This window comes from Apiospora aurea (genome assembly GCF_038362705.1).
Source record: "Apiospora aurea strain CBS 24483 chromosome Unknown utg000004l_segment0_segment0, whole genome shotgun sequence".
NCBI lineage: Eukaryota > Fungi > Ascomycota > Sordariomycetes > Amphisphaeriales > Apiosporaceae > Apiospora > Apiospora aurea.
In genome coordinates this window covers 2,458,513-2,483,577 of record NW_027117391.1, presented here as the reverse complement: position 1 = coordinate 2,483,577, position 25,065 = coordinate 2,458,513, and the positions used below count along the sequence as shown (strand labels likewise).

Below are 25,065 nucleotides of genomic sequence, written 5' to 3'. Positions count from 1 at the left end.
GGTATATCCTAGAGCAGCTATCATTCTTCGCCTTCTCCACGGCCCCCTCTTCAACCCTTTTATGCAGAGCAAGCAGCCTGCCATCGGGCATCGCCATGCTTGACAGCGAGGGCGGCCTTGACCGTCTCAGAGGCGAGGAAATCCGACATCTTGCAGGTGCCGTAGTCGTCGCTGTCGCACCCAGAGGGCGAGAGGTCGAAGTTGGCCTCGTTGAGCAGCAGCTGGATCCGCTTCTCATCCCCCGCGCAGTCCAGGCCGCGGAACAGCATCTGCGCAGCAAACGGCGTTTGGCGAGCGGTCCGCCACGCCCGATCGGGGTCCACGGGGCCGGCCGGCGGGAAGTCGGTGTCGTAGGCTCCGTGGAGGGCGGCGAGACCCAGCGCGATGGAGGTATCGTGGCCGAAGTGGAGGGCCAGGTTGTCTGCGCCTTCCTCATCTTGCAGGAGGAACTTGGTTATGTTGCTTACCAGGAGGCTGCCGAGTACGGGGCCCATGTCACCTGGCAGGCCATACCCAAACGCCCCTCGCATCAATAGATCGTATTCATACTCGTGGCTCAGGATCTCGTCCCGCGTAAAGACAGGACACCACGGAGACGAGTCCTTGCCGTATACAGCCGTTCCGTACACGCACGCGTAAAGCATGCCGTGCACGTGGGACGCGGTGAAGTTGACGCCGGGGAAGCTGTCCGCCAGCAGGCGGTTCAGCCGGTCCGCGATGGGCGGCAGGTAGGTTCTTCCCCACTCGGACACCAGGGCGCCCCCGAAGCCGTACGTCCACTTCTCGCACGTGTCCATGGGCGTGATCCACGAGACCGTCTTGTTGTCCTCGGCGATGAGGTCCAACGGGGCAGTAGAGTTGGCGGAGCGGCCGAAGTAGCCGTCCATGAACCAACGGGCCGACTCAACCACGCGATCCTGGTCGCCGGCCAGCACGCGCGAGGCCGATAGTTGCGGGTACTTCAGGCGCAGCGCGACGCCGTGGTCAAACAGTTGCTGGCGCCCGATCGGGGAGAGATCGTTCGTGGTGAAGGTGCTGTTCCAGCCCTCTTGCAGGAAAGCCAAGGCGTCCGGGACGGGCGCGCGCGGGGCTGAGAACATGGAGCTCTCGTTGCCGATGTAGTAGGCCAGGCCTTGGATCGTGCCGATCTCGTCCGACAGCGGATTCCTGCTGCCGTGGCGGTGCACCAGGAACGCTTTGGTCACGGCACAGCCCGGGGAGCGCCGCTGGACAGCGACGACGGCGTATTGCTGGGCTGGAAGTACGGCGACAGGTTGCCCATGTGTTCGTAGATATTGAAGCCACACGAGGAGTTGCCTGCCGCGCCGGTTGGCGACGCGACGGCGACGGCCGCCAGGCCGAGTTTGACGGCGTGGCTGAGAGAGCTTGTGAACATGGTGACCATTGAGTGACTGCCGGACGGTGTGGTGGAGAGGACTTTGATCAAGCAATGCCAGAGACACGCGGCGATGGAGGCGAAGAAGAAGAGGCGGGCAACACGTGAGACAACACGGCGTTTCTGGGGGCCTTTCGCCTCAGCATTGCTTCTGCAGCGCCCGTTCTCCGCATCTTGCTTGTTCATCTCCGTTATCGTTCCCATATCGACGACTGCTACCCGATACCCGGATCGGCAGAGACACTAGCCCAAGTTCTTCCCCGGTTCCTTGCAGCTCAGCCCGTTGTGCTGGGAAGGGAGGTATATAAGTGGTTGGGGCTGGTGGGCTGGATTAGCTGTAGCTGCAGGTCATGCGGCGGTCATCGGCGGATCAGGCCGAATGAGGCAGCTGCTCGAGTGACGTATTGGATAGAGCCGAACGATTGGACGCACCCATGCCATGTCAAGATAGATGGAAATTGAGTATGACGATGTTTCTGTGATGGAATATTAAGTTTCACGATTCAACTCCGGTCGACAAATGTATGCTTTGGGTTTCGTTTGCCGCCGTTTCGCTAAGGCGCCAGGAGCAGGTGATCCACTAACTTATGCTAGAGTACCCCTTAGAGTGCCGTGCCCAGTGCCCTGGGTACCTATCGCTCTGTGCTGTAATTAGGGGCATTAACGAAAGCTTTTGGTGCTAGATCTTCAGCTGGTTGGCCGCGGGGCCTAACCCCCATACTAATTCAGTGTCCCAATTGATCGGCAAAGGTCCCATGTCCGACAACAACCCCAGAAGTTCATTGCCAATGGAATGGATATCTACAACATCCTCATCACATTGGCTATGGGAACAAACCGTGGCCAAGATGGTACATTTGCTTTTAAAGAACGTACAAGCAGTTCAACTGCTTAAGCCAGATTAAAAAGGGATTACAGGTAATAAAGAACGCCCACCTTCAGCTAATCCAATTGCATCAGATACACATTCCTTGATCAAAGCAACCCAATCGCAGCAACCAAAGCAAGGCCTCCTGCAATCAACGCCGCCGGGCGGTCGCCCAAACTGGCAGCACCGCTTTCCGCCATCACCGACGTTTCCTCCGGCTTACCGGTCATCATAGTCGTCGCCATCATGGACGTGGTAGGGGAAGACATCATATCGGGGACCGCGGGGACCGACATCGTCATCATTTCCGACGATGTCGGCATCATCATCCCCGAGGACATCATACCCGGAAGTTGTGCTGAACTCGTTGACGGCCTATCACCTGCGTCAGCAGGCTGAACAGAGTTTAGTGCCGGGGAATTGTTACCAGAGCCATTGCCGGAAGTAGAGTTCCGACCCGAAGCAGTGCCGCCGCTGCTGCCACCGCCTCTGCTGCTCGAAGAGTTGCGACCACTGCCACTGCCACCGCTTCCAGCACTACCCGCACCCGCACCCGCACCCGTACCGGCCCCGGCCCCGGCCCCGGCGCCAGCACCTCCAGCAGAGAGCGCCTTGATGCCTCCGTCGAGGGCCGCGTTGATCTGGTCGATGGATCCCTGTGCGATCCCCTGGCCGACTCCAGGCACCTTGGAGACGATCGCGTCGCCGAGTGCCTTGGAGGCCGTCTTCTGGTCCTGGATCGACTGGACGGCGACCGAGGTGACGCCGAGCATGTCGAGCTGCGGCTTCTTGGCGGCCAGGTCCTTCATCGTCGTGTTGACCGAGGTCACCAGGCTGCTAGCCGTGTCCTGGAGCGAGAGGGCGTCGAAGACACCGAGGGCTTCCGCACCGCTCACCTTGGCGGTCGAGGCCTGCATGGTCATCTGGATCTTCTGCGACGCCTGGAGGACGGGCGCCGCCGAGTTGACGTCGGTACCCGAGATGGCCTAGACGAGGGTGCCTCATTAGTCCTTCGTCCTGATGAGGGATACGAAGCCTCCTGGAGTAAGCCAGGTGATAACCCCGCCACTTACCTTAACCTTCGTATCGAGGTCGCCCAGGGCATCGGAGACGGCACCGATGGCCTGCTGTATCGTCGCGAGCTGGGCGTAGGCGACGCCCGCCAGGGTTGCCTTCAAATAAAACGAAGCCAGCTTCATCTTGTATACAAATGCCGTACGGGATATAACAAGGGGAGTGTTGTTGGAAGGCGAATTTTGCAGAGCCTGTAATGACTGTTGACGTTATGGAAATAGTAAGTTGATGATTGAGATGCCTGGTCAGATGATAGGTTTCCTCGGCCGGCTTTATAGATGAAGGGATATGACCTTCTCGTCGCAAGTCTTATGGCCAAGTCCACGGAGGCCGCGAATGCCCCTCTCCTATGAAACATTCACAGGCAACCTTGACAATCGAAGGATCTTTCCAGCCCCGATGTCTGCGAGTCTCCTGGTCCAATCGCCTGTGGCTATCGCTCGCGCCGAAGCCAAGAGATCACGATTGGATGAACCTAAAGTATACGAGCGATCGGTGAGCGCAGTTTCAGGTCTCGAGTATCCGTTTCCATCTGGAAACATCAGGAACTATCACCACTGTGTCTCCCGACAAAGGGGGAAAGTCCATATTTCCCCTTTGCGTTGACTTGACGAGCGCCTTGTCTCGAATCTAAACAGCGTCCCGACGGCGCACCGGCCGCATCTCCAATTCAAACGGCGCTTCATGTGCGTTCGAAGGGTATTTGCGTCCCTCATTTTGTCATTCGATCGAATGAAAAGGTCCCAGACGTCAGGGGTACTTCTGATTGCAAGAGCGGCGTGTTGGGATGGGGTGGGCATCGTGACGCACCGAGCCGGTTTCCTTCCGAGAGCAAGTGCCGGTGCACCCACGCAGGCTCATTTCGTTTCAGGAGAGAAGCAACGACTTTGACTGATCTGGCTGGAGAAGGTCCAACCAGCAATCAAACAAGCAAGCGCAGTCTCTCGTGAATTACGATTGGCTTTTGGGTAATTACCTAATTCTGCAATAACCTAGCAAGTGAATTTGGACAGGCGTCCGTCCCACTTGCAGTACAGAAGCCCTCTCGGCGAAAGAGGCACGCGCTCGAGTCTCATTACCATGGACAACAATCTCTTTTCAATATTGAAAATCGTACATAACTGCCGTGGTATATTTGCATTATCATTACATATCGCCAGTGTCCCTCAAAAATCAAAGCCCATGCTCGAGGGCTCGGCAGACCGTTTCGTCGACCATCTGAGCCTCCTCACGATCGCGATGGTTCCTCGTCGCTGTGGTGAGCCTTGTCTTGCTCAGCCATGGTCTCATCACCTTCGTCGTGGCCATCCTCGCCTTGTTCACTCTCCTCGTCTCCATCCTCTTCTTGGCCATTCCCCTCTTCGCCCTCTTCCTCCTCATTTTGTTCCTCGCCTTCGTCTTCGTCTTCTTCCACCCTATTGGATTGACCCTGCGTGCCATTCTGTTGCTGCTTCCCATTATCATTTCCGACTTCCTCCTCCCCTTCCTCTTCCTCCCCCTCTTCTTCTTCTTCTTCATCGCTGTCGTCCTCGTCCTCGTCGTCCTGGAACCAGTCTTCGATCAATTCGTTGTTTGCCTCTCCGTCTTCAATGTCTTCATCATCATTTCCCTCGAGCCTGCGGTGCGCTGCCTCGCGGCCCACGACCGGCAGCTTTTTGAGACCCCGGCGCTTGGCCTTGTCGGGCACGAGGTTGGGGTCGAGGAGGCCGACCTGGACCAGCACCGAGGCCTGGTCCCAGTAGACCCGTTCGTGAGCAAGCTTGCCGCCGCGGACCGTGACGACGCTGACAATGATCACCTCGACCTTCTTCTTGGTTGGCGCTACTCCCGGAAGGATCCAGGGCATCTCCTCGGTATGCTTGAACGCCACATGCAGCTCGTCCACTATGCGGTTAGTTCCAATGGTCCGGGATAGCAGCGTCAGCTGTAACGAAGCTGGGTTGCGGTGCATAAAGTAGTGGCCGTAGAAGTCGTGCAGCTCATCGGCGTCGATGCCGCCTGTCAGTGTCGGCACGAAAGTCACGTGTGGTGTGGTGTTAGCCGTGTATGTGGACATGGTTTTCTGCAGGTTTTTGGTGAAGAATTTGGCTGCGAATAGGGTATTAGTATTGCTAGCCTCGGGTATGGAAAACGCTCCTACAGAGGCAGCCACATACCTTGCACATTCTCCTCGTGGACGCGCTCGAGGTTGATATTACGTCGCCACACTCTCCGCGCCGCCGTCAAGCTCCGGGTCCAAGCCAGGTCGGCGCTGATCTTGTCATAGGCATCCATGTCTTGCTCGGCGAAGCCGCTGTCGGCATCGTACGAATAGGTAGGGTAGTTATATTTGACGTAACGTCCAGTGCCCATGCCTTGCGGAATCTGGCGCCTGACGGCCCGTTTCTTCCCCTGGATGCCGACCATCTGGTCTTGTTTGATGATATTGATGGTCTCGTCGCCCTCAGCTAGGTGGACAACGACGTCGACATTTGGGATTTTCGTCCTCGGATCCGGAATTGAAGTTGGATAGTAGCACACAAGGAGCGCCAATTTCATTGAGCGGTTATTGTCCGGAATATGGAAGTACTCCAGGCACTGAGACGCAGCATTCCCGTAGGCTTTTCGCGCAGTCAGTACAGGATGTACGTTATACTCAAAAGTGTCTGTCAACAATTCATGAGAAGCATCACTTACCCACAATTCCAAACGTCTCGCATGGCCCCAAATCCTGGTTTGCTAATGCTCTCAGGTGCGATTGATACTCCTTGCCGCCGTTTCCCAAAGAGAAGTATTCAACATCGAAGCCCTCGTTCTTCCACTCGGCGATAGTGAGCTCGTCGAACTCATCTTCCTCAGCCGTGATGTAAAGCTTAGGTTTTGACTTCGGGAAGTCATCCGAGAGGAAATTCTGGTCGTTGTGGTTGGGACCGGCGCCGGCCATGCTTCCTCCTACGATGCCGATTGTGCGGCCGTTGCGCTTCTCTTCGGGCAAGGCGGCTTCAACTATCTTCGGTACATCGAACATTGTTGAGTGAGGGACTTGTTGAATATGCTTCTTAGAAGTTTATGAGAACACTGAAGAATGTCATAAATCAAATTCGTGTCTGACAACACGTCTACGCTACTTTCACCTTTATCGTGTTACTTATTAGGTATATTCTAGCGTGGAAACCGGATTGCATTGCATTGCCAGACCGTCATGGACAAGGTATGACGTCAGCCTCGGTCCATCGCCCACGTATCATCACCATTGGCGGTTGGTTACCACCCTTTTTGAAACATACCCTTGATCAAAGGACCTTTCCAGACCATACCTATCAAATTCAATTGAGTCGGCCAACCTCGTTGGTATCTTAAAGCCATAGGGCTGTCCGGCTGTCTTGTAGAAAACAATGAGCTTGATGTCGCACATCGAGTCCTGCCGTCGCACTTCAAAAGTCTCCACCGTTGGTACTACGTACGTCCAGTGTAATCAAAAGTAGACTGCCACCATAAAGAAGACTTAAAGGGTAACTGACAGGTGCTTTGGAGTGTAATCAATCAAAAGGTTGACTGCTGAGCAAGGACTACGACCGTGGTGACTAACGAAACTCCACCACGGCCACTAACTCCATCATAATCAAGTTTGACTTGCACCGTCGTCACCCCATCACCCCGCTGGCCGTCATCCTCCGATCAGCGTGCTCCCCGTGCTGTCGTGTCATTAACAAGCCACCACCCTAGCTGCACATCTGGTGCGATACCACAAACTTGTCCAAGATGCTGTCACACCCGTAGCATCGGCACATCTGGGAGTGTGGGTAACGTGAGTAAGCCCGGGTCACTCACCCGACTGTCACTGCAGATGTCAAACGTACCTCTTCTTTCCCGCCCGGGACGCAGTCGAATATCTTGGTCGCGTTCTTCTCCTGGCCCATCAAGACAGCACTCCAACAGGCGGCCGAGTCAATCACCTCGTAGCATGGCGCGGGGTCGCAAGGTCCGGGTTGTTGGTCCTGCCGGACAGCCAGTGCCGTGGCGAGCGGCAACAGAAGGCAAAGAACCGTAGTGGCTTGCATCATCGTCGACTAACTTGACGCGGAATGCGTCTCAGGCGTCGTGCAATAAGGAACGATGGGAGCAGACTGGCAAGACTGGCAGGTAGAAAGGCCTTCAGAGCAACACCACCACTCATCAATGTATGGTTATTCTGCAAGGGGTCTATCTGTCTGCCTACCTAGCTCAGAGGTTCAATCATCCGTTAAGTACTTAAGTAGATAGCACAGCTTGAGGTCACTTGCATATGTGATCATTCAATTCGCAGTATTAGGTGGCAGATATGCAGCGGTCTTTTGATCCATTTAGCCTAGAACTTCTAGGTACTTAGGTAACCAAGCCGAATTGTCGGCAGTTGACTTGCATAATTGGCCGCCCTTTGGTGACACGAACTTGGGGGCTTTTTCAAATGTCCTCAAACTCAAACTTCACCAACAGGGAACATTTCGTCTCCTTCGCTTTCAGATCCAACAGCCTGATGAAGTTCCATTCCGGCCTCACATACAGGAGCCTTACCGTGGCGACGGCAAAAGTGGGATTTCTGGTGAAGGAATCGTCGCTCTTCACAGTTATACGGAGAAAGGTAAGCTCGTTGTCGTCGTAGTCCCACTCCAGAACTTCGTCCCAGATGGGATCTGTCGGTGGCGGGTTCTCGCCGCGATGGAGGAATCCAAGCTTGTGCTGGTGGTAGGGGCCGGTCTTTCGCTTTGTCGCGCCCTTTTCGTCGTTAGGGTGTAACAGCGAACACGTCAAGTACGGTTTGATATCGCTGGCGTCACGGTCCGCAGGTGGTGGGATGTCAGTGGCACCGCCCACGTGTAACCGAAGTCTCTTTCTTCTACCCGTGTTCAGCTGACCGTTTCCGCCAGGACGGAGGGCTGCCGGTTTCAGCACGTAACCATCCGTCCCCGTGAACAGAGCCTCGTTGCATTGCATGCCGGCTCCGTAGGTTTGCCAATTCAAGGCGCAAATCTGGGCACCTACTCCCCAGAAGGTCACTGGCCTCAGATTCCGCGAGCTGATGCGGGTCCCTTTCGGGTAGACACGCACCAGGGCGCCCGCATTGTGGCGAGAGATCTTATCAGAGTTCGCTGGCATGTGTTGAAGAAGCTGGGTCTCCGAGACGTTGATCAGGTGGTGATGAGGTTCCCGGCTTCCCCATTCCGCATCTTCGAACCACGAGTTGTCAGGGGGCTTTACGGATTGCGCATAGACTCCAAGCTCAGCCAGCGCTGGAATGATGACCGTTGAAGCCGCCGCCGCTTTCTGTTCGCGGTACTTTTGGTGGTTTCGCCTTTCCTCTTCATCCTCCGAGCTCTCCGATAAATCATCCTCTTCCGCGACTTCCCCCTTCTGGTGATATTCGACGATGACTGAGATCTTCGACCCCAGCTCGTCCAAGCGGACATGGTCATTGGCACCCTCTTGCTCGTCATGTCCTTTGTCGCGGACAGACTTGCTCAAAAGTCGTTCACCGAAAACCTCTTTCATGATAGCAACGAGTCGTCCTTGTCCATATTCGTCGCAGTGGTTCTCCAGGCTCAAGAAGATGGGTGCGGCTCGGTACCCCTGCTCGTCGACCGCCTCTGCAGCTTCTTGGTCAACCACGTCGCGAATGGTCTCGCAGACAGCCCTGAACGGGATGTGGCTGACAAGGGTGTACCCATGGGTCACCTTCGGTTCTTCTTTGTCGTCGCTGTTCCACGCATCAATCTCGACACATCGTGCGCCCGTACGAAGCGCGCGTTCATAGGCCACCGCCGAGCTCTTTCCAAACAGCTGGTGCGCCATCAGGTAGGTATTGTGGCTTGAGCTAATAAAGTACTCGGGGAGTGTGTGCGAGCGGTCTGTCAGATGAGCGGGTACTTCGATATGCGGACGCTGCACCAGTGCTTCCAAGGCCGCCGTGGGTTGGTCCGAATCGACGCCGGCTTCTGCCTCACTTAACACATCGTGGCTCACGAGGAATGAGCGAAGGGCGTGGCTGACGCGAAGCTGGCCGGTAGTGATGGCAGTCCGTCGACCGGCGTGACCTCCACCCGCAACACTCTCAAAGTCGATCTTCTCGCCATATTCCTCTTCATCGTCGTCGCCCGTGAGCTTCGAGAAGACGTTCAGCTTGCTCAGCTTCGAGCTCAGGTCCGACATGATGCCGACAATGGGGAAATGCGATTGACGGCAATTTTCAAAAAAAAAAAAAAAAAAAAAAAAAAAGATGACGATCCCGGGTTGAGAGTGTCTTTTTCAAAAAGGGACGTGGCTGTTATTAAACGTTTCAGCCGGAATTTCGGCACCCCCTAGGCACGCACTCCCAGTTGGTCATGCCTTGCTTACGACGATGAGCATGCGAGCATGACTTGGCTTACGCCAGTCAGTTCTGATTTTGGTGGGGTGGAATGACCCCCGAATTGTGGCGCTTATCTGTAGCCAGGCTCACTCAGCTCATCAGCTCGGGGCAGCGAAAGCAGTTGATCCTCATCCATCACCTCGTGCCGATGTGACAGTGTCTCTTTTCTCGCACGAAGAGTCACATCGAGCCCTGGCTCAGGTGCAGCCATTTCCAGCGACCGCAGCTACCTAGTCCCAAACTGTGGTTAGAGGGAGTGGCGGCCAACACTAGCGATCGACTTGGCGCCAGATCCAATCCCACCGGCGCGCCGCATCTCTGAGGCCCGGTATCCGTGGCCTGGCCCGTACCTACGTGCAACTGGGGGCAGGTACGAGTTCTTCCCTGTAGAGAACTCGACGACTTGAAGTATATTCGTACAGGGTGTTGATCTGAATTCAGTTTCCAACTGCATTGTCGCTGCACCACGCTTTTGCGGGCACAATGGGCCGATTGAGTCGAGGCTGCTTCAAGTGTCGCCAGCGGCGCGTTCGCTGTGACCAAGGTCGCCCCTCTTGCCAACGTTGCATCAAGCGGAACGAAGTTTGCGACGGCTACCGCGACGAAGCAACTCTAATATTTCGGTATGAAACCGAAAAGCTTCTCCAACATGCGCGAGTTGCAGCAGCAGGATATTCTGCTACTCCGCGTTGATAGGTTCCCATCGTAGGAGCCGGTCGGCTGATGGGAGGAGCCGCCCCGTCTCGTCCGAAGGCTCTCCGGATTCCTCCTCTCTTACCCCAGCTGAAGCAACATCCCTCCTCAATCTCCCTTCGCCATGCCCGTGGCTTAAGCAAACACCCCGAAATGCCCAGGTCCGAAAAGAAGACCGAGCCGTGGAGCAGTTCATGGACAAATATGTCCTGTACCCTTGCAACGAGACCTCATCGCCGGGGTTTTTGGAGCATCTGCCGTCTCTATTCAAGGAAGTGAATGTTGAAGGCCGGTATGCTCTACGTTGGGCTGTCAGGGCGGCTGCCTATGCCGAGGCAGCCAGAGACTCCGAGGGAAGCCATGTCGCTCAGAAAGCTCTGCACTGTTACGGCGAGGCACTGTCGGCGCTTGGCGAGTCGCTGGCAGAACCAGGCAAAACACCTGACGACTATGACTTGATGGCCATCGTCGTCTTGGACCTGTTTGAGGTACGATGAGCCCCCCACCCGGCTTGGGCAGTTGGATTCTAACGCTGTCAGGCGCTGTTCCTTCCCGACATCTCCAAAGTCGGTGCCCATGCCCAAGGCATGGCCCAAATGCTGAGACTGCGAGGTTCAGATCAGTTCTATAACCCGCGGGGCTGGTCCCTCTTTCGGTTGGCGCACCATCGTATTGTAAGTCCGACGTTGATGTGGCTTAAGCGTCATGCTTTCTCACCTTCGCTAGCAAAAGCATCAGTTAGCCTTCATTCAACCGGCTCTCGGCGAGTCGACAATCCGGCTCGACCAGCTGAATGACAAAGTGCCGTTCGTCCGAATGGAGAAGGATGCACATGGGATAAAACAGAGGTGCGAAAGGGCACGCCGTCTGTTGGAGAATGTGATGGAGGACGGCTCAGCCCATTCTGTCGAGTCACTCCAGGAACTCTATGAGCTCGACCAGACAGCATCCAGCTGGCGGCAAGGTCCCCAATGGCAATTCAGATCGGTCTCAGCCACCGAGTTGTCTTCGGGCCTTCCATTTCCACCTTTGACTCGCATTGTTGAGCTCCACGGCGATGTGTGGAAGGCGTACGAGCTCAACTATCATCGCACGGCCCGGATCTTGTTCCACCAACAGCTTTTGAAGGTGCTAGAAGCAGTCTTGGCGAAACCCGACCTCCCGGAGCTCGTGGTCCTAAGCCTGCATGACATGATGGACCGGTCAACCACTACTGTGTGTGCCCTTGTGGAATCGATCCTGGCGACCGTTCCTCAGTCACTCGGCGATATTGACCACTTGGGCCGCGGTGCTGAAGCTCCAAATGCAGCCCCGAAGTGTAGGTCAATTGGCTGTTACCTTCTTCTCTGGCCAATCAAAATAATCAAAGCCCCTGATTCGGCAGCATCTTTGGAGCAGAAAGGAAAGGCCCAGTCTGCGTATGAACGGATCCGAGACTACACTGGAATGAGGTCAAGATTGGGGGAGATGGGCGTGTTGCCGTGATTTGGATGAAGTGCTCGCCAATAGGCTTTTGTACTTTTACTGCCTAGCAGGCCACCATGAGGCCCCCCACCTACTGCTCCGGCACAACCGAATTTGATTGACGGATTGCAGCGATCCACGTCATAGGAAGACCATAGATTGGTTGGGCAAGCAAGAGCGGTCTTTCTATGTGCGCAACAGTTCCCGGCAAGCCGAATAATCGCCTGTCAACAAGTTCGATGATCAGATGGAGCCAACGGCTCAAGGCGAGTTGATCATCAGCCAGAACGTGATTGAATGCACCTCATCAACCAACATCTCTTTCTTACATCCCACCGGCCAATCAGGTCAACTCCGGCCCGCTTCCAGATTCCATCGGTAATTGTGCCCGACCTTCCTCAACCCGGGCAAATCCCCGCTGTGGTGCATTTCGTTTCTCTATTTGAAGCAGCACCGACTCTTCCATTGGCACAATAGTGTTTCTCGACCGAGACCGAGACGCACATCTCAACCCTGGAACAACATAAACGCTAGCCATGCTTGCCATATCCCAGCTTCTCGTTGCCGTGTTGGCCGTGATGCCGGCGTTAGCCCTACCTACGGCCTCTCCAAATGGTGTCAGCCTCCCCGAGGTACGTTTAGAAGTGGCAGCCTGCCGTGGTTGCCAGATGGAAACCGATCGGGATTTACTAATAGCGGCCGTCTAGCCCGACGTTGTTGTCAGGGCCACATGCAGTACCAATGGCGACTGCCCCGGCGGTGCGTGCATCTGCCGAGGAGGTTGCCACTGCATCTCTGGGCCCCCAAGAGTTTGATACCGCCACGGAGGTCGTCCACAGTCCTCTTCGATTGCGGGTTGCCCATGGGCTGGTAAAGGAGGAATATATACACGGAAGGACTTCCTGTTCGTCACCAGTAGGGAGGCGGAAAGACTGGCTAGATTGGACATCGGCTATTATTTAGCTCTTAAACACACAATACCCTAATACACATATACGTCTAACGATTGTAAGGAACAAGTGCATGCTTCTAACGCTGATGTACATTCATGCCGCGACTTGCTCTAATTCACGGTGGCGGACTTTCTACGTATGTAGTATATAATTTAAAGACCCAGCGGTACTGGATCGAAAACCCTTTAAATACCCAGAATATATGAGTTTTTAATACATGGGTGATATATAAGCCTTCAAGAGGGAAACCACGTAAACCCCCACACCAAGTATTGAATAATTATGAGCCAAACATCCATCTACTTCGAGGCCGCCGAGGCCGGCCTGATATCAAGCCTCCTCTCAAGCAAAAAGAATAAGGGAAGAGGTAAAGGGAGGGAATAAAAACCCGCAAAAAAAACCAACCATGGTCTTGGGTTTACTGGCTGTCCACATTGTCCTTCAAACCGATTTGCTTACTAATTAGCTGCAGTTCAACACCTCCTTGTCCAGGAGCTAGCTGGTGGCCTTACTTGCTTCACCCACCTCCCCGCAAGCCAGAGCCGACGATTCAGCTCGAAGAAGCATCTTCTGGCTTTGACCCCTTATTTAACACCGTCTCCCCCAACTCCGTCCCGTCCCCCAGCTTGACCTTGTCCGCGCCCACCATGACGAAGGCGATCCGGCACGGCTCGTCGGTGCGGTTGATCCACTGGTGGTTCGCGCCGCCCCGGATGATGAACTCGCCCGCCCTGACGGTCTTCTCCTCGCCGCCGTCGAGCGCGAGCACGACCTCGCCCGTCATGACGACGCAGTAGTCCAGGCTCTGCGTGCGGTGCATGGGGACGGCGTAGTTCGGGGGCAGGTTGGTGACGCAGAACAGGGTGCCGTTCGGCGGGCAGCGCGGCAGCTTCGGGGCGGCCGCCGCTGCGTTGGGGGGTCATTGTTGTTGGATACGGGCACGGCGTCCTGCGTGTCAAAGGTGGCAAAGGAGCTCACGCTTGGCCCGAAGGGGTAGAAGGTCTCGACCGCCCCGTCGATGCGGAAGATGGACGTGCCGTCTGCGGCGTGGCCTGTCATTACGAGGCGAGGGTTGGTGGATTGAGCCATGACTGGTGGTATAGGTGACGTAGAATGGGATCCGGAACTGATGAGTCTTCTTGGCGATATTGACAGAACACTTGTGTGCAGTAGTGCTGTGCCTTTCCTTTGTGTTAGGGCAATTCCTCGGGGAATGGGTTGAGACGAAGGATGCAACCTCAGGGGGGACTAGAAACGAATTTTGATAGTGAGATGAAGAGAATGAAAGAGACAGATGAGATTCTTACGACTTACAACCCACCCCTTTATACACGGCGATGCCACTGGCAGACCTGCCGTCCCTTTCACATACGCCTCCATTTGCAAGTCCTCGCGCAGCTAACTGCGTTAGGAAAGTAGGATGATGCTGGAGCTAGATCCTTCTCGCGCAAAATGTCATATGATTGGCTGTACTATTATTAGACGCCCCCACAGATGTAAGTAAACGGTGTAGTAATACTCGTCAGTGAACCTTGAATTAGGCCCTAGTATACACACATATAAGGATATCAATGGCTGTTAGGCATGGGGTAACTAATATTGACACTTCATATATCGGCGGGCAAAGATTACCCCATTATTGAACGGTAGTAGCCGAAGCCGAGAATGCTCATCGCCGGCCACGCCACACCGGAAACGTTTTTTCCCAGAAGGGTTGACGATACGGGTTGCCGATATCAGCCTTCTTCTTTGCCCAGGTGAAGAAGTAAGATGCAACCCCCTCTGGCTGACCCCCCCTCACTGACCCCCTGATTTCAGATGACTTTAGTGCCCTTGAGCAACAATAACAGTATATAAAGGGGTTAAATCTTACTCATCTGTTAATTAAAATATATTAAACTCTTCGTCTTCTTTTCCTCTTTTTATTAACACTATAACTAATAAAAAAACACACGTTATGTAAGCGATTTAAGCCGTACTAGCCGGCGAAAGTATTAAACGTACGGCTAAAAACTATAATATTAATAGGGGTACCCTTCGTAACCGAATTAAGGAGAACCTTAATAAAAAAGAGAAGTATAAGGCTTTATAATTATTTACCCCTATAAAAAAACCTTTTTAACTAAATAGGCCTTTTTCTAAGCTAGCCTAGGCTACGTATTAACGTATCGGCTGTTTCGTATATACACTTAACGTATCCTCTTTATAAAAGGGATCGATTACTTTATCGGTAAGCGATAAGTATACCGTTTTTTAAGACGTTATCCGGCCTTTAAGACTATACGTATTAAAGCGATAATGTCACAGTGCCTAATTAGGCCTGGAATCGAGGGGCTTACAGGCCCCCTTTGGGGCCTATATAGTGCCGATAGCTGCCCCTCTTAATTGAAGGAGGACAAGCGTAAGCTTTGTCCTGAACACCTACCTGACGATAGATTCGATACCTAGACTACGCTGTGAACCCTTACAATTCTTACGCTTCTACCAATAGTCTACCTATCGAAGATGTCGTCCCAAGCCAAGTTGTCGGCAAAGAGAAGAGGAAAGCAATCCGTAATGGAGCGCGAAGCGGCTTCGGAGCCAGCACCAGATCCACAACGAAAAGAGAACGAAGCCCCATCGAAACCCCATGGAGAGGATTCCAGGGAAGAATCCACCGATCCAGCCGCTCCAGAGTCCAGCAAAAGCCAAACAGCAACACAAGACCGTGGCGATACACAAGCGATTAACAATCAGACGGAGGTCATCGAAGCCTTGCTAAGGCGAATCGAGCAACTGGAATCAGTTAGTGCTGCACCCGCACCGAAGGCATCACGACCCGCAGAACGTGGGAAAACCGATGGCCAAGTACACAGGAAACCCCCGGGAAACCCAGAGGAGGACCCGTCGAGCTCTGGCGAGGATACATCGCCCCCTCCTCGGAATGCCACGCCAAGTCCAAGCTCTTCCGAGGACCAATCAAAGTCCACCGACGACGACTTAGACCTCGTCAAATTCATCAAGTTTAACCACGATAAGCTTAGCGCACGTTTCACCCGCGCCAAGTGGGACAGCTGGATGGAAGAGCTAGGAATGATCTTCGACAGCTCCAGGAAACACTTCCGAAGCGCGCGAGCAAAGATACTATATGCGTGCAGTCAGATGGACCATGATATCAAACAACAGTACCGCTTGAAGAAGAGTTTCGGCTCCGAAGAGGAGGCGAATCTCCTCCAAAAGGACTGGGAAACGTACCGGAAGTGGACGAAGTCCGTAATACGCAAAGCGGCAAACGAAGAAGCTATGGTTGCCGCCCAATTGGAACGTGCACAACAGCGACCGGGACAGGACCCCGCTCAATTCCATCAGTACCTAGCCTCCTTAGAGGCCCAGACAGATAGACGAACCGACAAACAACAGGCCATGTTTTTCTATGGGAAGTTGTTAGAACCCTTGCGAGAAGAGATCATGAGCCATTGCGACCAGCTGCCTGAACGCCGAAACGATATGGTTGACCTTGCTACCCGACGATGGGAGATACTTCCGAGGGCCCAACGAGAAGGAAAACCACTCGGAAAACCCTACGACTACACATCGAAGAGACGACGCGACGATACCGACACCCACGACGCAGGACGACACCACAAACGAAGAAAGGACCAGGATCTCCGACATCGCGGAGATCGAAAGAGTAGGGAGAACAAGAAGTCGGGCGAGAGACGGCCGCGGGGAGGACGAAAGCCCTCCGAGAACCCACCGGATCTCTCTGATATCACTTGTTACCGGTGTCAGAAGAAAGGCCACTACGCCAATAGTTGCACGGAACCTGCGCCAGTTCAACGCACAGTGGGAAAAGGCAGGAAGTCCTAGTGGATGGAGCGACCTCATCATCGCCTTTGTCTTTCGTTGAGGTTTCTAGGACTTTTCGTACATCTGTCTCCATTTATTCTTCATCTCCTAAGTCCGTTCTTATTGTTACTCATGCTGATTTGGATACTTGTTCGGGCGTCAATCTCATTAGTTACACTTTTGCGTTAAAATCAAAACTACAACAAGCTCCTTTTCAGTCAGTCCCTATTACATCCGTTAATGGCCTAGGAGTTCCTACATACGGCGTATATTGGGTTGATTTTGATATCACCGATTCACGGGGCACTACCCGTCACTTTCGCAAGCCATGTGTTGCGATCGACCGAGATTTTAGGAAAGACGGAGCTCCTTTATTGTTATCTTTTGGAATGATTCAAGAAATGAATATCATCATACATTCGGGGATGGATCAGTGGTGGTTCGCTCTAGACTCCACCAAGGTTCAAGTGGTCAAACCCCGTTCGCTTGAACGCATGGCACAAGAGGGTGCGCCGTGTTTTGCAATAATTCCCACTCAGGAGATGGTACCGAACCTAACAGGAAAGGCGCCTGAAGTCCAGGGAAGCCCCATACCACCGTGTCTTCATGAATTCCAGGCATTCTTTAATACAGAGAACTGTTCTATTCTCCCATCCAACACTACCGAACATACGATTGACCTTATCCCTAACGCTCAACCCCCACATCGATCAATATACCCTCTTTCCTACAAGGAACTGCAAGTGTTAAAAGAGTTTATTGATACGATGAAGGCTGAGGGGAAGATTCGAGAGTCCCAAAGCCCTGCAGGAGCACCAATATTCTTCGTGCCAAAGAAAGATGGCTCAATACGAATGGTCGTGGACTACAGGGGCTTGAACAAGGTTACGGTCAAGAATCGGTACACTCTCCCCCTCATTTCGGAGCTGTTAGACAGAGTCTCTGGGTCAAAGGTCTTCTCTAAGATTGACCTGAAGGATGCGTACTACCGTATCCGAATCAAGGAAGGAGACGAATGGAAAACAGCGTTCCGAACCCGATATGGTCACTACGAGTTCCTCGTAATGGCCATGGGGCTGACCAATGCCCCTGCCACGTTTCAACACTATATTACCAAAGTTTTGGGAAATCTAGTGGACACAGTGTGTGTGGTTTACCTTGACGATATATTGATATATTCGCCGGATGAGGAAACACACGTGAAACACCTCCGAATGGTGGTGGAAAGGCTCTTGCAAGCGGACCTATACGCTAAAACCTCTAAGTGTCTATTCTTCCAAGAAGGATTGGACTTCCTAGGATATTACATTTCTACGAAAGGTATATCCATGGATACAGCCCGAATAGACACGATACGAGAGTGGCCGGAGCCAGAGTCCGTTCATGACATTCAAGTATTCTTGGGGTTTTGTAATTTTTATCGGCGCTTCATAGAAGGGTATTCCCGTATCGCTGCCCCTTTAACACGACTACTAAAGGGCAGCGAAACTGGACAGAAACCAGGGCGATTGGTTCTGGACGCCCCTTCAAGGCACGCGTTCGTGCAGTTGAAACAGGCGTTCCAGGAAGCACCACTCCTGTTGCATTTCGACCCCGAGAAGCAAATACGATTGGAAACAGACGCCTCTCAGTTTGCTATGAGCGGAACTCTATCCCAGAAGGGTTCGAAGGGTTATTGGCACCCTATCGCCTTCTATTCGAAGAAGTTTTCCGGGGCAGAACTGAACTACAGTACGCCTGATCAGGAGATGCTTGCAATTGTATCATCGTTCAAGCACTGGAGACATTACCTTGAAGGGGCAAAGCACCCTATCGAGGTTCTCACTGATCACCGGAACCTGCAAAGTTTCATGAAAACCGACCGATTGAACGGCCGGCAGGCGCGATGGTGTATGTACCTCGCCCCGTTTGACTTTGTCATAGGCCATCAGCCGGGAAAGAGAAACCCCGCCGATGGGCCATCGAGACGCCCAGATTATGCCTCCGATAAGGGAGATAATCTGATGTTGTTGCCCACACTGCAGAGGAAGTTAGCTGTTGCAGCAACACCTCCAGAAGGCAAACCCCGTGTGCTAGCACAAGCAGTGTACGGGATGAGACCGATATTGGAACGGTCGATATTAGCCCAATGGGTTACTCGCCGAAAGGCTAGAGAAATAACTGCGTTAGAAGAGATCTACGCAGAAGAGGCATCTAAAGACCTCCAATCCCTTATTGCGGGAGCGCAGCAAACGGACGAGTTTGCCCAAGAGATACGAAAGGATCTCGCAAAAGAAGACCCCCGAAAGGAGTATGGACCACCTCCGAAACGGGAACACTCCTGTACAAGGGAAACCTGTACATTCCCGACCAAGCATCGCTGAGGTCCCAACTGCTAGAGATATACCATGATGACCCTCACAGTGGCCATTTCGGTATAGGCAGAACCACCGGCCTATTAGGAAGGAAGTTCTATTGGCCCACCTTAAAACAAGATGTAAAGGAACATGTCAATCACTGCGCGGTGTGCCTAGGATCCAAGGCGAAACGCCACCGACCCTATGGCGAACTGGTACCGTTACCACAACCATCCCGCCCAGGTGAAGAATGGGCCATGGACTTCATCACCGGACTTCCGGAAACCTTTTCAGGCCGTGAACCAGTAGATTCTATACTGGTGATCGTGGACAGATATTCTAAGTTATCTTTCTTCTTCCCTGTATCTACGAATATTAACGCTGCAGAACTAGCAAACCTGTTCCACGCAAAAATCGAATGCTGGTTCGGAGCCCCAAAAGGGATCGTGTCCGACAGAGGCTCTATATTCACCAGCAAGTTCTGGTCAGAACTATGTTACCACAGCCAGGTCAAACTGAGGTATTCGACGGCGTTTCACCCCCAAACCGATGGGCAAACGGAACGAATGAACCAGACGCTAGAGACCTACCTGCGGTGTTATACCACAGAACAGCCGGAGCTTTGGCCAAACCTCCTCCACACAGCCTTCTTTGCCATCAACTCTGCAGTCAATGCAACAATTGGCATTTCTCCATTCGAGGCAACATATGGATACCAACCAGACTTCCGTATATTCGTTGAGGACAACTCTCAGAAAGGAGGGGTACCGGCAGTAGGAGACAGACTTTCAAAACTTCAAGGGCTACGGGACGGTATGAAAGAACGCTGGCGAAAGGCTACCGAAACGCAGGCGAAGAACTACAACAACCGTCACCAACCCATGACGTTCAAGGTGGGCCAAATGGTGGGCCTGTCGACGAAGAACCTCAAAATCCAGAACCGGAAATTGGCCCCGAAGTTCATAGGGCCGTTCAGGATTCTGGAACGCATCGGTTCGTTGGCGTATCGGATAGCGTTACCAGAGAGTTATGCCAAGCTTCACAACGTCTTCCCTATACAGCTCTTGGAGCCGTGGCGAGCAACTACTACGGACCCCTTGCCCATGCCGGAGCTGGAAGACGACGAAGAATGGGAAATCGAGGAAGTGAGAGGAAAAATGATACACGACAATCAAACATACTACCTCGTCAAGTGGAAAGGATGGCCTGCAGAATACAACCAGTGGGAACCAGCGGAAAATCTGGCCAACGCCCCAAGGAGCGTCCAACAGTTCGAGAAGAAACACCCGGAAGAGTCACAGGGGAAGAGGAAAAGGGGAAGACCCAGGAAATCATAAAGTCAATGTTGTCTATTCATCAAACGCGGCAGACAGGGCGGCGAAACCCTGCAGAAAATCTCAAGAAAAACAACAAAAAAGAAACCGAAAACCGGCCTCACCCCTATGTGCTCGGTGGGACTTGAACCCACATACTCAGACGGCAATCACGTCTGCGCTTACACCTTTTCAGCCACGAGCAGGGCCAAATTAGCCTGAAACAGGCCAGAAAACGATCAGAAAACCACAGAAAACATCAAAGAAACAACCGGGAAAACCGCCACCACTCAAGGAAACTGCAGCAGGTTTCCGTCGTCATCAAACTGGTCAACAAGGTTGCCATCCTCATCGTACTGGGGAAGGACATTGCCGAGGTCGTCAAACTGCTCGATGAGCATGCCGTCATCACCAAACTGAGCCAGCAAGCGGCCCATGGCGTCCCGAAGGGGACCGGGCGCAGGCGAAGGAGAGCCGGGGGGCGAAGGAGTGTTGCCGGGACGACCGGCGTTCACCTGCTCGACACGGACATAGAGTCCCATGCCATAAGGCGCCAAACACCGGCCGAGACGGGCCCGAAGATCCTCCCACTCGCCATCCTCGAGGTAACGAACCCCGGCCAAACCAAGGGCAGTTCCAACCTGGCGACTGGCGACGTTCTAAGCCGACCAGCCGTGGTCACCCCGGCGGCCGCGAACCATGGTGGCTCGCTCGTAGTTGCGGCGCTCTCTCAAGCTCTACGAAAAGGTTAGCGAAAGGGCCCAGAAACAGTACGCAAACCCAGAGAGCACAAAGAAGAGGAACTACATACGGCATTACCAGCAAGGCGGGCAAAACCCATCTTGAGGTTGGCCTCACGGGCAAGGACCTTGTCCTGGTAGGCGGAGAGGTCGGCCTACGCAGTTGGGAAAACGTTAGCGAATACCGTTAGTAAAGCCGAGGAAACCCGCACGAACCTTGTTGTTCTTCTTGGTTCCTGCGATGCCGAACTCCGAGCGATGGCTCTCCACGAAACGACAGAAGGAAGTGGCCAAAGACAGGAGGGCGCTTCCTGCCATCTTGCGACCCTCCAGCGGAATGTCGTACTCATCGTCGTCATCCACGGACCAGAAGAACGAGCAGGTAAACTCGAAGACCTTGCCAAAGAAGACATGGTCAGCGGCAAGCATGGCGGGAGGCTATATCAAAACGTCAGCGAAGCACTACGGAAAGAGCCCTGAAGGGGCTCGGCAAAGGGCGCAGCCTACCTCGCTGCAAGTTTTCTTGTTGCCGCAGCAACCAAAGGCAGGGACAGCGCCATCCTTCTCAGCACCACAACGAGACGAGTTGGGCGAGCACTGGGCGCAATTGAAATCTGGCTTCTCGCCGAAATCAGGCTTGTACCCGTACGCCCAGGCACTGATGCAAGGGTAGCAGGCGTTCTCGTAGCCCATTACCACCACATTCGGGTACTTCTTGCGAAGGAGTCGGACCTGTTTCTTGGCAGCGCGAACAGCCGCGGCGCGGCGACGAGCAGGAGGCATGATGATGTTGTTGTCGTTGTAGGGAAGGGGAACCAACGATAATTCAGAGTCGAGAGAAACGCGATCAAGCAGGCTGCGAGACCTTGAGGAAACAACTGCGAAAACAAGGCATTCCGCGAGAAGTTGTGATGTGCGCAAAGGACCAAAACAAACACGAGCAGGTCACCTCAATTGATCTATGGGAGCTAATCGCGGGGTTCCTAACGTGGGGCATTTCAGCGACAGCGCACCTCACTGTTCTCATATATCTAAAATTAGACCACTATGGAGTTGCGGAGGACCGCCACTTCGCGGGGAGGAGAATAATTGTCACAGTGCCTAATTAGGCCTGGAATCGAGGGGGCTTACAGGCCCCCTTTGGGGCCTATATAGTGCCGATAGCTGCCCCTCTTAATTGAAGGAGGACAAGCGTAAGCTTTGTCCTGAACACCTACCTGACGATAGATTCGATACCTAGACTACGCTGTGAACCCTTACAGATAAATTTTCGGCGCCTCGTATATATATTAAACGGGGCCGTGTAAGGATTCTTTAATTAGTTTAATACTATTATTATTAATAGTATACCCCCTCGATTTAAATTTAACGTTAATAAAATAAGAATTATAATAACGATAAGGGAAGGTATTATAGTAATCGAACCTGCCGCCTATTAAAGTTTAATGCGGAACGATTCGATTAATTATAAGTGAGTGATTATTTTAAAGTGTATTAATGCTATTAATAATATTTTGCCGCTTTTAATTATATTTAAAAGCTAATCGGTCTAGTAATAATGGTTCCTTTAAAAGGAAAATAAGGTTAATTATAAGTATAAAGATTAAGCTTTTAAGGCGTTATTAAAAGGATAAACTTTTAATCTTATAGCCTTAAAGTAATTAAAAAAGATTTTTATCTTTTTAACGAAGCTTAATAACTTTAATTAATAGAGGCTTTTAATTTTTAATGAATATAAAAGTTATATTAACGATAACTTTATATTAACGGCGTTAAAGGTTAAGGTATAGCTCCTTTATTTATTATTATATAGTTCTTATATACTTTAGCCCTTAAATATTAATTATTTTAAGGTTTTAAAAAGGAGGTTTTAAAGGGAGCTTAATTTAATATACACTATTATTAATAATAGTTATATTAAAAGGGGGGATTTTTTTCGAGCCTAGGCTAAAATATATAAAGTAGCCTTTACCTTTAAGGTTATCGTTAATAAATGGGCAGTAATTAGTATTTATTCCTTTAATATCGAAAAGCTAATAAATAATAGGCTCCGGCGTTCTAATATAATGCGAGCTATCGACGAGGCCATTACCGCCGAGAATACGCGCTAGCCGGCTGAACCGAAGGCTGGAAGGATTGAGACGCCGAAAAACAGCCGGTAGGTTAAAGATTTAAGGGTTGCGATGCTTAATATAGAGGTTACTACCGGTGATCCAACTAAAAGGTTATTATAAAAGAAGCTTAGTAAGAGTGTTAATAATTTAACGGCTCGGATCGGCCAGTTAGAGCAGGAAAAGGCCGGTTTAGAGGCAAATCTAGAGAAAATAAAGGTTTAAAAGAGAAGGAAAGTTAATAAGGACCCTAATAAGGGCTTTATTTATATAATAAACATTAAGGAGGTTTAAGAGGACGTTAAAGAAGGAAGGCTAAGGAAAAGGCCGAAAAGGGGCGTCGGTAAAGTGGTGGAAATTGATGCAAATCGAGCTGGTGGTGAGGGTGACTTTATTATAGTGCGCACGAGCCGAAACAGACCTTAAAATGCAGTGTGTGTTGCTCAATTGACCTATCTATTGATGTTGTTGTTGATTTTTACATCTATTTTAGGGGGGTCAGCCAGAGGGGGTTGCATCTTAGTCGGGGGAAGACTCCTGGGGTCGCGGATACGGGTCGACGCGTTGAAACTCAGCTGCCCGCCTCCGATATCGCCCAGTTAGAATGCTAGCAAGGTGGCCAGAGAGCATGTACTCTGTAATATCCTTAAAAGATTCCTTGTGGTTGCGGAATATCGGAGAGCAGGGGTTGCGAAGCAGGTACTCATCGTTTCCGTGGTGGGCGCGTCCCCAGTGGAGGTGCCCTCGAATACCACACAAGCAACATGGCAATCATGGTAGGTAGTGACAACGGCGTAAAAGACCGTATCCTCCGGGGAAGTGTCCTTTGCAGCTTTAGGCTGGTAATATTGAGCCCATTCAGCGTCCGAGGGATCGCGGCCGTCGTATTTGGTCCTTTTACCGTGGAAAGACCGGATCGTGGACTGCTGGAAGCAATAGCATTCGCGATAGAGATGCTCATTGGTACCGTCCATCTAGGAAGACGCCGCTTGGAACCAGGCCTTTTACCCGACGGAAGAGCAATAAGAGCAAGGGTCGAGACGCGGGAGATTCGAAAATACCATGTGAATTCAAGGTGGAATGACGGGTGAGATTTAATTGCATCCCAGCATTGATGGTAAATCATTACATCCTCGTTACCAGAAACGTCGGTGAAATGCCACGTAATAACCCCGACGGAGAAACATAAGAGACATTCTCTCTGATCCAGAGGGACCAGCGAGGCATGGGGCTGAATACCCAGTCGCACCAGGTGGTAGGATCTCGACATCGGAGGTTCCGCAGTGTGTGGGGGCTGAGCTTGCGCTCGAGAGGTGAGCGACGTAGGAGCTTGTGGAAACTAGAAGGGTCCAACTCGAGAAGGGGGTCAATGAGACGACGGACCAGTTCTAGCGAAAGACTTCGGAAACGTGGAACATTGGAAAGACCCGGGTCAGCAGGATTGGCCGCGTCAATGTCTCTCAGTAGCTCGGCAGTAGATCGTGGAGCTGATGATGGAGGCATGAGAGGAGGTGGGGCTGAGGGAGTTAAAGGCGTTTGGCCATTTTGGCTACTGATGGTACGGTGCTTGGTATCCGAACCGTCGACGGACTCCCAATCCGACTCATAATCGGTTCCATGTGAGTTGGGCGCGTCGGGTACGGGGAGACTGGTCTCCACGAGACTGGTCCGCATGGCGAGATTAGTCAGTGACGAGTCAGAGGGGTTGACGGGGATAACATACCTTGGCTGAGGTCTTGATTCCTGAATACGGTGGTTGATCAACTCTCAGACCGGGCCTTATTTCTAAATTAAATTCGTAAATATCGAGGCCTGGGGTAAGAAAAAGAAACAACGGGAGAGAAACAACGGGTGGTGACTCGCCTTGACTGTCTGCTCGTCGAGAGGAGGCTGGGTCAATGGACCATCTTGGGCACTGCACACAA

The 25,065-nt window shown here is 52.4% G+C and overlaps 10 protein-coding genes across 10 annotated transcripts; 2 read left to right on the top strand and 8 right to left on the bottom strand.

Moving 5' to 3' along the window:
• Positions 1-59: 59 nt before the first annotated feature.
• On the bottom strand, positions 60-1,396 carry PG986_005556 (histidine phosphatase family containing protein; the record flags this gene model as incomplete). The annotated part of the gene is made up of 2 exons (XM_066841778.1): positions 60-1,167; positions 1,206-1,396. The coding sequence occupies 2 exons, from the start codon at positions 1,394-1,396 to the stop codon at positions 60-62; spliced, it is 1,299 nt and encodes a 432-aa protein (XP_066701640.1).
• Positions 1,397-2,371: 975 nt separating this feature from the next.
• On the bottom strand, positions 2,372-3,463 carry PG986_005555 (uncharacterized protein; the record flags this gene model as incomplete). The annotated part of the gene is made up of 2 exons (XM_066841777.1): positions 2,372-3,250; positions 3,338-3,463. The coding sequence occupies 2 exons, from the start codon at positions 3,461-3,463 to the stop codon at positions 2,372-2,374; spliced, it is 1,005 nt and encodes a 334-aa protein (XP_066701639.1).
• Positions 3,464-4,566: 1,103 nt separating this feature from the next.
• PG986_005554 (uncharacterized protein) lies at positions 4,567-6,345 on the bottom strand (the record flags this gene model as incomplete). Its single annotated transcript, XM_066841776.1, has 3 exons — positions 4,567-5,426; positions 5,495-5,938; positions 6,015-6,345. 3 exons carry the CDS (start codon positions 6,343-6,345, stop codon positions 4,567-4,569), a joined length of 1,635 nt encoding a protein of 544 aa, XP_066701638.1.
• Positions 6,346-7,039: 694 nt separating this feature from the next.
• PG986_005553 (uncharacterized protein) lies at positions 7,040-7,381 on the bottom strand (the record flags this gene model as incomplete). Its single annotated transcript, XM_066841775.1, has 2 exons — positions 7,040-7,108; positions 7,178-7,381. The coding sequence occupies 2 exons, from the start codon at positions 7,379-7,381 to the stop codon at positions 7,040-7,042; spliced, it is 273 nt and encodes a 90-aa protein (XP_066701637.1).
• A 379-nt stretch (positions 7,382-7,760) lies between these two features.
• On the bottom strand, positions 7,761-9,503 carry PG986_005552 (phosphatidylinositol-specific phospholipase C; the record flags this gene model as incomplete). Its single annotated transcript, XM_066841774.1, has 1 exon — positions 7,761-9,503. The coding sequence occupies one exon, from the start codon at positions 9,501-9,503 to the stop codon at positions 7,761-7,763; it is 1,743 nt and encodes a 580-aa protein (XP_066701636.1).
• A 682-nt stretch (positions 9,504-10,185) lies between these two features.
• PG986_005551 (uncharacterized protein) lies at positions 10,186-11,880 on the top strand (the record flags this gene model as incomplete). Its single annotated transcript, XM_066841773.1, has 4 exons — positions 10,186-10,325; positions 10,373-10,883; positions 10,935-11,069; positions 11,122-11,880. 4 exons carry the CDS (start codon positions 10,186-10,188, stop codon positions 11,878-11,880), a joined length of 1,545 nt encoding a protein of 514 aa, XP_066701635.1.
• Positions 11,881-13,362: 1,482 nt separating this feature from the next.
• PG986_005550 (uncharacterized protein) lies at positions 13,363-13,901 on the bottom strand (the record flags this gene model as incomplete). Its single annotated transcript, XM_066841772.1, has 2 exons — positions 13,363-13,701; positions 13,749-13,901. 2 exons carry the CDS (start codon positions 13,899-13,901, stop codon positions 13,363-13,365), a joined length of 492 nt encoding a protein of 163 aa, XP_066701634.1.
• A 1,467-nt stretch (positions 13,902-15,368) lies between these two features.
• On the top strand, positions 15,369-16,661 carry PG986_005549 (uncharacterized protein; the record flags this gene model as incomplete). The annotated part of the gene is made up of 1 exon (XM_066841771.1): positions 15,369-16,661. The coding sequence occupies one exon, from the start codon at positions 15,369-15,371 to the stop codon at positions 16,659-16,661; it is 1,293 nt and encodes a 430-aa protein (XP_066701633.1).
• Positions 16,662-20,579: 3,918 nt separating this feature from the next.
• Positions 20,580-21,812, bottom strand: PG986_005548 (uncharacterized protein; the record flags this gene model as incomplete). The annotated part of the gene is made up of 4 exons (XM_066841770.1): positions 20,580-20,948; positions 21,101-21,184; positions 21,246-21,467; positions 21,537-21,812. The coding sequence occupies 4 exons, from the start codon at positions 21,810-21,812 to the stop codon at positions 20,580-20,582; spliced, it is 951 nt and encodes a 316-aa protein (XP_066701632.1).
• A 2,453-nt stretch (positions 21,813-24,265) lies between these two features.
• PG986_005547 (uncharacterized protein) lies at positions 24,266-24,814 on the bottom strand (the record flags this gene model as incomplete). The annotated part of the gene is made up of 1 exon (XM_066841769.1): positions 24,266-24,814. The coding sequence occupies one exon, from the start codon at positions 24,812-24,814 to the stop codon at positions 24,266-24,268; it is 549 nt and encodes a 182-aa protein (XP_066701631.1).
• Positions 24,815-25,065: the final 251 nt, after the last annotated feature.